We start from the raw sequence: 13,770 nt of genomic DNA, 5'->3' as shown, positions 1-13,770 counted from the left end.
CTCTCATCCGAGGCTGTTGTTGCGTTTTCATTGGGGTGGTTTTTTTACGTGGCGGGTCCCAAACCCAGCGCACAACCCTATGCAGAGAAAAATCTGAAATCATTAGTTGTTTCTATTTTACTGTGGAAAAAATAATATGTTTTGATAAAACATTGTTCTTTGATAGGAAAAACCGTTCATGCCAAAAATGGCATCGTAAGTGTTATTGAAATCTGCCGCAACATATTCAAAAATCAAGTATTAAGACATTCGTCAAATTTTGTTGCGTGGAAATAAAATGTATTTCCGATTCATTCAGTCCGATCGCTAAACTGAAAGAATTACATTGTCAACTCATCCGCCATTCATCGTATTCCTAAAATTTGGCCTGCAGCGACTATTTCATGTTTTTTTTTAGCCTCAAAACGTGGCGGAATGAAGAAGACTTCACTCAAATGAGAGGAAATGAAATATGGAAGCAAACGGCCCTCGGATCTTCAGTGTACCTTTTGGTTTCAATTTCTTTAACGATTGCAATTTTTCATCACTTATCGTACTTTTTATGGCTTTAATCTTTAATTTTGACGAAATATTTAATGAACTTCTAATTTTCAAAATCGGTGATTTTGCAAAATTTGAAATCATGGACCACTTGACGTGGTTTGACCCTCATACATATGTAGTTTTATTACTTTTAGGGTTGCAATAGAGCGTGATTTTGTTGGAACAAGCACTGTGGGAAAGCTCCTTAAAGTACATTCCAATTACATGATATCTGGCAAACTTAAGCCATAAGTGAGCCATTTAGAGGTTGTTTTATCTTTTTGTAACCTCTTCACATTCATGGTCTTACGAATAGCGTGTTTCCTGATTCCCAATACGCCACAATTCCGCTCGTCTTAATGTGGTTAAAGCAAAGATAAACTGAATTATCTGAAACATTGCCAAAACGTGATATTAATTGATTTCGTTCTTGTTTTCATAACGTCACGAAGTAATGTATTTTCTGTCAAATGCACTCCGAAAAACGTAAAGGGTCGAAACTTTGGAATCTCTATTTTCATCATTCTTAGTGACAATTTCATTTAATTTTTTTTTTTAAATATGTCATTTTGGAACGAAGCTAAAACAGTAATTTTTCTTAATTAAGATATACATATGCACATTTAAAGTAGCATACCCAAATCTTCCTTCGCTTACTCTAAATTCGTTAAACTGAAAAACTATTCAAACCTTACCAGCTTCCTCACAAAGTAGTTAAATCTACAATTCATGCGCCACAGATTTATTTCAGCTAACATTTGTTTATAGAAAATATTATTTGAGTAATTAGAAAAGTTTGCAAACATTTGCGAACGTGCTCAATCTTTAGGCTTAAATGCAAACACACATGTAAATGCAACTAAATTATTTACAATCATAATTCATATAACGTTACATACGCATACATATAACTAATGCATAAGTATTACCAATATTTTATTGTATGGCAATTTGTACCAACTGTCGTTCAGAGTCGTGTACGCCCAAAAAGTATTACTGCTGCTGCCAAACCAAAGCTAATTAAAATCGTATCATTTATATTTAAATAAATAGGCGGTCATTTAAAATGTTCGTAACTCGTTGGCAGAGCACACGCCATGGCTAATTGTGGCTGCCGCGGCGTGACGGTTGATCGGAAGCGAATTCAATTACAAACTTTTACACAATTTCAAACTGGTTTTCATAATCCAAATGCTCAGTGAACTGTTGTATGCAAAATAACGCTTTGTTTGCCGGTGGAAAACCAATATCGAGGCTGTTCGTATAATGCGATTTGGCAACACATGTAGATCGGCGTAGACTGAGGGCTCTTTTAGTGACGGATATGTTTATTTATACGAAAAAGGATTTGAATACTTTAGATGGTCCTTTGTTTGGTACGAGTCAATAAACTTTTGAATATTTCACAGAGCACAGAGCTCTCACTTTAATACACAAATTTGGCAATTATGAATAAATGTAGGTATACATTTATATATATTAAAACAATATTTTTTTTAGCTTAAAAGAAAAACCATTATTAATATAAAAATACAAAATTTAACTCGATCCGTCTCTACTTATGCCTACGACTCATCTGAGTAAGAGCACTATGACGCATCGCCTCGTGATATATGTAAATGAACTAAAACGAGTCTTTCGAACTATAATATATAGTGGACTCTTAAACTTAGGTCGTTTAGACATGAACCGTTGAAATTAATAATCATAGTTGTCATAACTTCTTATAATCGTAATAATGCAAAAAAAAAAAAAAAAAAAAAAAAATTAAAAGAGTAATTAAAACGTTACAACGATATTACATTTGATACTTTTTGTGGTTATTTACGAGTGAAATTAGCACAAAAATCAGGAATGAGGACTCAATTTTTATGAAAAACGTTTACTGGCCATTAACTACATATTACATGTTATATGCCTAGATGGTACATGTATTTATATATAATTTATATATAAGCGTCATGTGTGTATTTATATTCATGAGCTTTTATTTTTTCCAAAAAAAAATAATTAATTTCACACTTTTTTTTAATAGTATTTATTGTAAATACATATGTGTTTTACCAAAGTAAGTCTTAAGATTTTAAAAGTTATAAATGATCTAGATTTCATACAGCTGTTTCAATAATGAATTTTAAATATGGAAAGTCAATCAAAGGAACACTTCACCAGCCTGCTGAATGGTAGTGAAAGCATCGATGACGATGGATTCAAACACGGCGGTGGAGAGCTAATGGGGAGCATGCATCATCTGCTTAGTAGAATATGGTCAGACAAAAGTATGTCCGACGATTAGAATTTAAGTGTGCTCTGTTCAATCCACTAAACGGGGGACCGTGGGATAGGCCTCCTCAACATCGCAAATAAGGTTTTATCGTGCGTATATGGTGAATTATTAAAGCCCACTGTCAACTAACTAATTGGACCTTATCAGAGATTCAAGAAGATTTAAGCCTGGGAAATCAACAACTGACCAGGTATTCACTATGCGCCAAATCTTGGAGAAGACCCGTGAAAAAGAGTCGACACACACCATCTTTTCGTCGATTTGAAAGCTGCACGATGGCCTTAACACCCGCGCCGTTAGTTCTGCTTTCTCCAGACTGGGTAAGGAAGGGAAGCAAGTGAGGCTGGTATTAAACGAGGGCGAATTCACCCCTAAACAACAATAACGTCCGCCTCGAAATCCAACGCAGAATAACTCTTGCCAACAGGTGATACTTCGGACTGAATAGGCAATGGAGAAATAAAGTCCTCTCTCTAAGAACAAAAACCAAACTCTATAAGTCCTGCTATATGGTGCAAAGGCATGGACGATGACAACATCTGATGAGTCAGCCTTAGGATTGTTCGAGAGAAAGGTTCTGCGGAAGATTTATGGTCCTTTACGCGTTGGCCAAGGCGAATATCGCATTCGATGGAACGATGATCTGTATGAGATATATGACGACATGGACATAGTGCAGCGAATTAAGAGACAGTAGCTATTAGTGATTAGCGATATTTCACTACCTGTGATTTTTTCACTGTGATTGAAAAATCGCTTATCGGAACTGAGATGACATTTTATAAATATCAGTTCGCTTCTATGAACTGCGATTGCGATAGCAGTTAGAACTTGTGATTTTCGATAGCAGTTCGAACTTGTGAAACTTTGATTTTTTAATAGTACAGTACATGCGATCACAATAGCAAATAACAGAAAAGTAGCAGCTTTCTTCAGGGTATTGTATATACATATGTCTGCGTATATGCTATTTTTCAACATAGCGGTCTGAAGTTTTGAGTGTAACGTTCTTATAATGTTTTATAATGGCAGGAAATGTATCAAGGAAAAGAAGTGAAGTATGGCAGATGTTTGAAGTTGTAGATGAAATATATGCAAAATGCAATATTTGCAAATCAAAAATTAGATATAAAATATTTTTAACAAATTTAAAAAGACATGTCCAGAATAGACATCCTGCAGTGGCCATTAGTCATTAGTTTTTCTTTGAAAATATTAAAAGCGGGTATTCTAAATAACTAATGATCAACCACACTAATGGTAATTTCTTGTAAGAAATTTGTGAAACCATCATACTAGCATACAAATGAACTACGCAATACGCTCCAAGTGTCAGGTAGCCGAACCGCTCCAACATTTGCGAAAATGTAGTGAGAAGGAAGGCGGAAAAACTTGACTTGAGTTACAGGACCCAAAAGAAAATTTGCCGCCAATAACGACAAAAGGTTTCCGTCGTTCCCACGGCAGTCGGGTCTACGTAACAGGAACGGATCCGGGCAAACAGTGTCAAATCGGCAGAATCTGCCGCTACAACAACAACAACAACAACAAAAGTTGTTGCGATCGCAATAGCAGTATAAAATCACAGTGATTTAAAAATAGCAATCACTGAAATCACAGATATCGAAAAATCGGAATACGAAAATACTTCAACTCTGAAAGCAAATACCATTTTAATAATTTTGCGAAAACTTAATAAGGAAATAGAATAAAAAACATTAGAGAAATCGTTGTATATCCGGAAAATTATTTTTTTCGATATTAAAAAATATATTCATATATACATCGATTTAGTGCCATTAAGTATAATAAAAAAGTATTTTAATTTACATTATTTTAGTAAAATTATGTTAAAATATTCTTGTCGTATTCACTTAGGTAATGTTTAGATATACATATGTATTTACATATGTACGTACTTGTGACATAAGAATAGATATTTATACATACATATACTCAATTACAGAGGGATGCGACCTCATCGCATGTTAAGCGACGTATCACTTTAAAAATGCATTCAACCGTTAAAATTGTTCAGTATGCTGGAGATCAAAAAAATTAATTTGAAATTTGCGTTGTACCTATTTGAAAAACGTCAAAAATCAAAGTCAAAATACGTCAAACAAGCTGTTGATTTTTATCTAGCTACAAATATCTTTCCTCCCTGCATCTGCTGGGTCGCAATTTTTTGCACATGCAAATTTCTATTTTTTTCTTGTTTATAACATTTTCATCTCACAAGTGAGTAAATAAGTAATCAAATGCAAATACGCCCACAAATTTTCATGTGGACATTAGCAAAGTGAGAGGAAAGGCATTTGAGTAGAAAGTAATACAAACTTACGCCTTAAATCCCTCGGATCGGAGTTGTTGCTGCGCGGACTTTCACCCTTTTCACCGTTGTCGTAATCGTTTGATCCTTCCATCGATTCATGGGAAGTGCATGTGGGACTCGTAGAGTCTGTGCGAAATGAATCATTGCCATTGAAGAGATTCTGTGGAAGAGAAATTGAGAAAATAGATGTTTGATAAAAATTTATTTTGCAAATATGCAAAAGTTAAGGAGTTTCTTGTTGTTGTGTGTAATAGAATTAAATGTAGATGTTAAAAATTAAAAAAGTGATACGTCTATATCTAATTATATCTGTGGAATATAGATTTTTTAAGACCTTTGTGGATATGGTTCTCGCATATCATACCTATTACTCTATTGTTTTGCAACTAAGCTCGCATATAAGATATTTTTGTTTTTTGTCTTAAGTTAGATAAGAAGAACAATTCTCATACAAGTATCTACCTGAATACATATGAGGAGCGTTCTAAAGTAAACAGGACATAAAAAGCATAGAAAAAATGGTTTTTTCGGCAAAACCAATTTACACACACAACTTTCATAAGCCCAAATGTTCGGTCAAAATGCGATAAATTGATGTTTTAGAGATGTTCAATTTCATTTGAATGATTTAAATTCACTCACTGTTTTGGTGGAATTTTCGGTGATCATAGATTTTGATTGGCCCACAGGATGGTCATTTATGTCCTCACGACCACTTTGAAAACATTGAAACCACTCGTGCTACCGGATAGGCTATCATCGCCATAAACTTGTTTCATCAGTTGAAACATTTCTGTAAATGTTTTACCAATTTTAAAACAAAATTTAATGTTGGCTCTTTGTTCGAAGCGATGGCGCCACCAAGAGGCACTAGATTCAAAATGTCCTCTTTACTTTGGAAAGCACCTGGTATAATAATGAGCTGGCAGTATGAGACAATTCTATGGAAAACACCCATTAATGTACCATATACTGATTAATATTTAGAAGGCAGTTTGATTTTGAAGCTATAGTTTTTAATGTATTAACTACCTATTTAATTGCTTGAATTTCGTCCACACGCAATATAGAGCACATTTGATACCGTGGTTATATAAATATTAATGAAAATAATGTTTTTATAAATATAAGTCTAAATTTCATCCATCCATTTCAGCCATCACTACATTATTTGGATCCCAATAAACCAGCATGTAATAGCTCGCTTTTGAAACATTTTGATCCATGAAAAATATCTCTTCTTATTAATAGGCTGAATACTGAGCTTTTGCAAATTAAACGTCACAATATTTCATTATCCTTTGTACATGTCCTTTATTTGGCCGCTTCCGAGTATCTGATAAAGATACTCTACCAAGTATCTGAAGCTAGAGCTTTTGTTACCGTCACTATGCACTGTACGTACTTCTTTTAAATGTTTTGTGGTTTATCTCTACTATTTATGTATATAGAAATGGTATAATCAAAAATGCAATATGCTATGCCTTCAATAAGTGCTTGTCTTCTACTTAATAGTATCTTAGATTGTTTTTGAGTTTCTGAATGAGTTTAATGGTAAGTTTCTAAGTGATTAACATAACGCCATACCATTGTATAAAGACCGCTTTGATATGTGTTACAAAACTCACCTGATCCAGTGATATGCCTATATATTTGGGTGGTGAAAACGCGGACGGCAGTTGAAAATTCGATAATACCGATGGTTTTCCGAGTCCGCGGTCACTGGCAAAGTAGCTCGCAGGCCCCCCATTCGCCGCCAACATGCCATGGTTGAGCGTCTGTAGCAGGTGCGGATGGAAGCTGTGCAGCAGGTGTGTGCCGTAACTGCCGACAAGTGACATATTGTGTAGATCTTTGGCGTCTGGTAACTGCAAGAAAAATGAACATACAAAATGAGCAAAATTTCTTCTTTAGCATGCGGAAAATTTCTTCTAAGCAGACAAATGTTATGAAAAAGTAATAAGCTCCATAAAAAGGTGCTCAAGCTCTATATATGTATATGTATGTACATATGTATTATTGATGCCACTTTCTAATGTAACATATGTACGTATAATAAGTTGTTGTACTTTTTTCGAGGAAAGAGTTTTATCCTTTTGTTACGGTTACTCTGGCGAGCAAATAAACTATCAGGTTTGATGCACATGTTTTGGGTTTTTGGCGAAAACATATGAAAATATTTACAATATCCGAGAGAAATATTTTTGTATGCATGACATAAAGTGTTGTTGTTTATTGGCATTTCTGCTGCGTAGGGTAATGACACGTTAAGCTCGGGTCAGTCGTCTTGTCTACGTCTCACACAGCATTACACTGCTATTATTTCGGCCAAGGATTTGTTGTGGGTCAGTTGTGTCCGTTGGTGAATGCTTCAAGTGGAAACTTTATTGCTTTTGAATGAGTTGAATTCAGTTTTTTTTTGTATTTTATGCGCCGAATCTAATTGTGTAGAAAAGCTGTCAATGTGGCAAGGATAATACATGCGCTTTTTGAGGCTTTACGCAAGTCTTCAAATAAATTTAATGGCATTTTGAATAAAAGTGTTTAAATAAATAAAATGGAAAAACTAAAAAATACTTCCTAACAATTTAACAAAAATATAAAAAGTAAAAAAGTAATTTCGCGATTTGCGCCAGTTCAGAGCTCTAAAATCAGGCCTAACATTGACAATTTACTTAAATAGTAAAGATAAATAAATCGATTTTTTCTTAATGCTTTGTTAAACACTAACTTGGTGGACAACAATTTTATATTTACATTTTGATACTTGGATACAAAATAGCGGCAACTAGGCCAATATTCGTTTTAACTTTTTTTTAGGAAAATGCAATTTCGGGGCAACAAAGTTTATATTTTAACGCTGAACAGATCCTAGCGCTCGCACTATACTGGATTCAACAGGGAAATGTTTATTTCACTATTTTACCAATTTATTAAGGTATTTAAGGTTCTAACGTGCAGTTTTTACAAAAAAAAATTTTCGATGGTTTTAAAAACCCAGACTGCCTTAAATCCATAAGGAAAGAAGCAAAATTCAAATACTACATTGAGACTCTCATATTTTCTGGTCTTCTAAGTATTTCAGCGCTTCAATTACTTCTTAAAGTGCTTTACCTGTTTATATTTCCACTAAATTTCACTTCACTTATTCATTTGTCTTGAAGTTTAAAAAACAACAAATTTCACAAATTTCACAAAATTTTTATGATAATTTGAGAAACAAAATATTTGACTTTTAGAACTAAATCAACAAAGCTGTGGACCCCATAGTTCACACCCCTCGCTGTCACCCAGCCCACGCCGAACGCTTGAGGGTTGCTGCCACACATGTTATCTTGTCGCCACTTCGATTTAGCATAAACGTCGTTATCCAGACTCCGTCATCAGCCTAACGCAGTGTCTCTTTGACACGCACACATGCGTACATATTATGTGTGGCGTGTGTTAGCAACATATCATTTACACAAATAACGCATGTAATACTCTTGTAACTCACTCCACTGCCCCTCGACGGAGGTGTCGTAATTTATGCATGTGTGATAAGTATAAAATTTAAATAAACTTGTTCATTGACAATATTTTTGAAAATTGCTTGACTAAATGCCGCGTAAATGCGCTGTAAATTATGCAAATATTATACTTCGTTAAATGGTTAAAGGTTATTGGAAACTCCGCGACACATGACTTGCGTAAGGCAATAAAGAAATTATGCCAACATAGAAACAGATATGACACATATTTACAGTTAGGAGAATGGAGTCATGTGTAGAAGTTCACGCAAGTGAGGAAAGTTCTCTGATCACCATTCACTTGGCAGTGGCCAGAAACGATTCTTTTACATATGACTCAAGCAGCTCACGACTTCCGGTCTTTGACCAAGTATCCTCTGGGTAGCCTAAGAACATCCGTTTGAAGGCGAAGTAAAGTGAGAAGGCGAAATATCAGCCCCAATGAAAAATTTTCAATAGCCTCGGATGAGAGACCCCCCTTTTGATGACGACCATGGCAAACGAATTAAGGACTATGATTTGAGGGCATGCATCTGGAATGTCCGGTCCCTTAATTAGGAAGGTGCCGCTGCGCAGGTGGTTGATGTCCTCATTGGAGTGAAGGCTGACATCACCACCGTCCAAGAAATGCGATGGACGGGACAGGGATAGAGACGAACAGGTCCTTGTGGCATTTACTACAGTGGCCATATAAAGGAGCGCAAATTTGGTGTGGGATTCGTGGTGGGAGAGAGACTCCGTCGCCGAGTACTATCATTCACTCCGGTGAATGAGCGTCTAGCCACAATCCACATCAAAGCGAGGTTCTTCAACATATCGCTGATTTGCGCCCACGCCCCGACGGAAGAGAAGGACGGTGTGACCAAAGATGCCTTTAGGCAACCGAAGGATTTTCTACTCAGCTTGCACTCCTTTTCTCTGAGAGCACTCGTCAACAACTCCGTATAAGGGAACTGTGGGACGACATTTCAAACTCCTTACGTACAGCTGCAACCGAAACCATTGGTTTTCGGAAAGTGCAAAAGAACAGCTGGTACGACGACTAGTGCCGTGTCGCTGCCTACCTCGCACCGTTACAATCGACCAAAACACGTGTGGGATGGGATAGATACCGAGAGTTGAAGAGGGAAGCGAGACGCATTTCCAGACAGAAAAAGAAAGCGGCCGAAATGCGAGTACGAAGAGCTTGATAAGTTGGCCGACAGGGGTAATGCTCGAAAATTCTACGAAAAAATGCGGCGGCTTACAGAAGGTTTCAAGACGGGGCATACTCTTGTAGAACACTTTGCCAGCCTACTGAATGGCAGTAAACGCACAACAAAAAGGAGACCCCACAATTTGCGCCAACTACCGTGGGATCGCATATAAGGTCGTATCGAGCGTATTGGGTGAAAGATTAAAGCCCACCGTCAACAAACTGATTGGACCTTATCAGTGTGGGTTCAGACCTGGAAAATCAACAACCGACCAGATATTCACAATGCGCCAAACCTTGGAAAAGACCCGTGAAAGGAGAATCGACACTCACCACCTCTTCTTCGATTTCAGAGCTGCTTTCGACAGCACGAAAAGGAGCAGCCTTTACGCCGCGATGTCTGAATTTGGTATCCCCGTAATACTAATGCGGCTATGTAAACTGACGTTGAGCAACACCAAAAGCTCCATCAGAGTCGGGAAGGACCTCTCCGAGCCGTTCGATACCAAACGAGGTTTCAACCTGCTTCTGGAGAAAATAGTTCGAGCTGCAGAACTAAATAGAGAAGGTACCATCTTCTATAAGAGTGTACAGCTGCTTTCGTATGCCGATGATATTGATATCATCGGCCTCAACACCCGCGTCGTTAGTTCTGCTTTCTTCAGACTGGACAAGGAAGCAAAGCAAATGGATCTAGCAGTAAACGAGGGCAATACGAAATATCTCCTGTTATCAAACAAACAGTCGTCGGACTCGCGACTAGGCTCTCACGTCACTGATAATTTCGGCCATCTTGGAAYCAGCGTAAACACCACCAACAATGTCAGCCTAGAAATCCAACGCAGGATAACTCTTGCCAACAGGTGCTACTTCAGACTGAGTAGGCAATTGAGAAGCAAAGTCCTCTCTCGACAAACAAAAACCAAACTCTTTAAGTCACTCACTTGCGAGTTTTTGAGAGAAAAGTTCTGCGAAAGATTTATGGTCCTTTGCGCGTCGGCCACGGCGAATATCGCATTCGATGGAACGATGAGCTGTACGAGATATACGACGACATTGACATAGTTCAGCGAATTAAAAGACAGCGGCTACGCTGGACGAAAACACTCCAGCTCTGAAAGTATTCGACGCTGTACCCGCCGGAGGAAGCAGAGGAAGACGAAGACCTACACTCCGTTGGAAGGACCAGTTGGAGAAGAACCCGGCTACGCTTGGAATATCCAATTGGCACCACGTAGCGAAAAGAAGAAAAAACTGGCGCGCTGTTGTTAACTCGGCTATAATCGCGTAAGCGGTGTCTACGCCAATCAAGAAGAAGAAGAATGATTTCAGAGAGATTGAAAGACATTTTATGAAACCTTGAACCTAATTATCTTTAGTACTCTAAGGCCAAATACTTTCAACTCAAAAGAAATCAGCGTCGTTATTGCATCAAATTTCAAAGTTTTACTAGCAGTAACTCTGACTTATTCTTGACTTAAATTAATCTCAGTGGTGATAATGATTTAGTAATAAGAATTACTAGACTAAGTTTAGTTTAGTAACGGGTTTATTGATATGAAGGTCTCTATAGTAGTAACACCTCACAAAATAAAGATAGAGCTAGATAAAAATATAATAATTGTCAGTATAGTAAATGAATTGGCTATTTCCGTAACCCAAAAATACGAATACTAGTTTCATCAAATTGCAATTAACCGCATTACCCGGAACGAAAATCGTATTGGACTTCTTTGATCACACCTTAAACATCTAAATGTGTGGAATAGCTGGGATTCTTGCGGTAGAAACTGTAAACTGTATTAAATAATAATTTAACATTTCCTGTGGTTTACTATAAACAGGTATCGATGCTTTTCCTTTTTGTTTCATAACTGGCTAAATTTGTGAATAAAAGTACCCTTAATCTAGGACAAAGGCGGAACTAATGATCAAATACGATAATCCTCATAAAAATCATGTTAAGAAGAGCAGGATCCGATATACAAATCTCTAATTCTGTGTCAAACTCCTATTTGCATACATGTGTAAGTATTTCATTGCAAAAAAAATTTGGAAGAAATTTTAAAATTCCACAACCTGATTACAACCACTCTTCTTCCTCTTCTCTCCTTTTTAAATAAATGTATGCAAGGGCTGCACATTTCGTTCTTGGATGCAACCAGCCTTTAAAAACTTTTCATAGGAATATATAAATCACGCGACTAATCTTATAGCTCGACATTAATGAATGTGCACAAAAAAGTGTTGCCCACACGAAAAAGGGGAATTTGCCATTATTACGATCTTAACTTTGCAAGATAACGGCGAACGGTGTCGTAAACATACGCTTCTTGAAAAAGGTTAAGTCACATGTTACAACTAAGTGTGCACTCAGACTAGGTGTGTATTTCAATGTCACTTTACCTATACCTATTCGTATTTAAAAGAACTCTTTCTTAAGTTCTTGCCGAAGTTGCAAGAAGACAATGGAAATTATTTACTTTTAGCTTACAAAAACTTAATGAAGTGCTGAGGCTCGACTACTTGGCAAAGGGTTAAACTAAATCACATGCGTGATATTATTTTTTAATTAACGAGTAATTTATTCAATTTGTCTCTGTGGTGAGTCGGTGATTATTTATGGACTTTTAACTTAGTTAGAAGCATCATGTAAGCTTGTTAAATGAATTTTTGGAATAATTATGTGAAATTATATTTCATGGTTCATATTTTTTCTTGTATATGTTTCAATTCAATTCAACTGTTATTCAAGAGAAATACAGTATTCAGTCTATTTGGAGTTAAAAGAAACCTTATTTATTGGATTAATACTTAATTTCTTCCAGCAATAAAATTATATCATTGAGATTATTGATCTTATTATATACAAACATATATCTTGGAATTGAAATTGCTTATATTCAAGTGTAAGTTTATACGTAGTTAGCTCCGGATAACATCTATTTATGCCAATTTGATCAATAATAACTGATCATTTATGATTTTAGCTCGAGTTTCTCAAACTTGCTTTTGTTACTGAGGTAAATTATTATATATATAAATTAAATGTCATAGTTGCCTCATCTATAATTGGTATGTTAAATCTCTAATAACAAATAATTCGATTAATACAAATTCAATAAAATGATTATCACTGCTTGAAGTCATGTGCGAACACAATCGTGAAACAAATAAGGAAGGGCTAAGTTCGAGTGTCACCGAACATTTTATACTCTCGCATGATAAAGTGGTAATCGAGATTTCATTACCCGTCATTTACATATTTTTTTATTATGCTGTAAAATTAATTAGATTAGATCAATTTGTGTACTTTGAGTACTGAATTGTATTTACATTTATTTTAATTGCATTGAAAAGTTATGGTCCGATCACGACAATTTTTCCAGAAGGGATACCTCAGCTCAATTACCGTATTTTTTTTAAGTTTTATTCCGCTATCATCATTGGTTCCTAATGTATATATTATACAGAAAAGGCATTAGATGGAATTCAAAATAGCCTTATATTGGAAGAAGGCGTGGTTGTGAACCGATTTCATCCATTTTTGAACTGTATATGGAAATGCCTAGAAGAAACGACTCTATACAGCTTGGTTGACATAGCTATAGCAGTTTTCGAGATATGTACAAAAAAGTTAGTAGGGGGCGGGGCCATGCTCACTTTTCCAAAAAACTTACGTCGAAAAATGCCCTCTCTAATCCGATCCTTTGTGCCAAATTTCACTTTAATATCTTTATTTATGACTTAGTTATGACACTTTATATGTTTTCGGTTTTCGCCATTTTGTGGGCGTGGCAGTGGGCCGATTTTGCCCATCTTCGAAATTAACCTTCTTATGGAGCCAAGAAATACGTGTACCAAGTTTCATCATGATATCCCACTGCCACAAAATGGCGGAAACCGAAAACCTGTAAAGTGT

At 36.2% G+C, this 13,770-nt stretch overlaps 1 protein-coding gene across 2 annotated transcripts in view; it reads right to left on the bottom strand.

Annotated features, from left to right (window-relative positions):
• The window catches only part of LOC108972784 (protein Teyrha-meyrha), a 52,239-nt gene that overhangs the window by 20,063 nt on the left and 18,406 nt on the right, over nt 1-13,770 (bottom strand). For both annotated transcript variants that reach the window (XM_018939585.1, XM_018939586.1), the window contains exons 2-3: nt 6,773-7,012; nt 5,154-5,304 (exon numbers count right to left, since the gene is read on the bottom strand). In XM_018939585.1, coding sequence (XP_018795130.1) covers nt 5,154-5,304; nt 6,773-7,012 — 391 coding nt within the window. The remainder of the gene's footprint in view (nt 1-5,153; nt 5,305-6,772; nt 7,013-13,770) is intronic.

The sequence above is a fragment of the Bactrocera latifrons genome, unplaced genomic scaffold (assembly GCF_001853355.1).
Source record: "Bactrocera latifrons isolate USDA-ARS-PBARC rearing strain unplaced genomic scaffold, ASM185335v1 scaffold_422, whole genome shotgun sequence".
Classification (NCBI taxonomy): Eukaryota; Metazoa; Arthropoda; class Insecta; order Diptera; family Tephritidae; genus Bactrocera; species Bactrocera latifrons.
The sequence above is the reverse complement of the archived record's forward strand: the minus strand, read 5'-3'. Positions and strand labels throughout refer to the sequence as shown.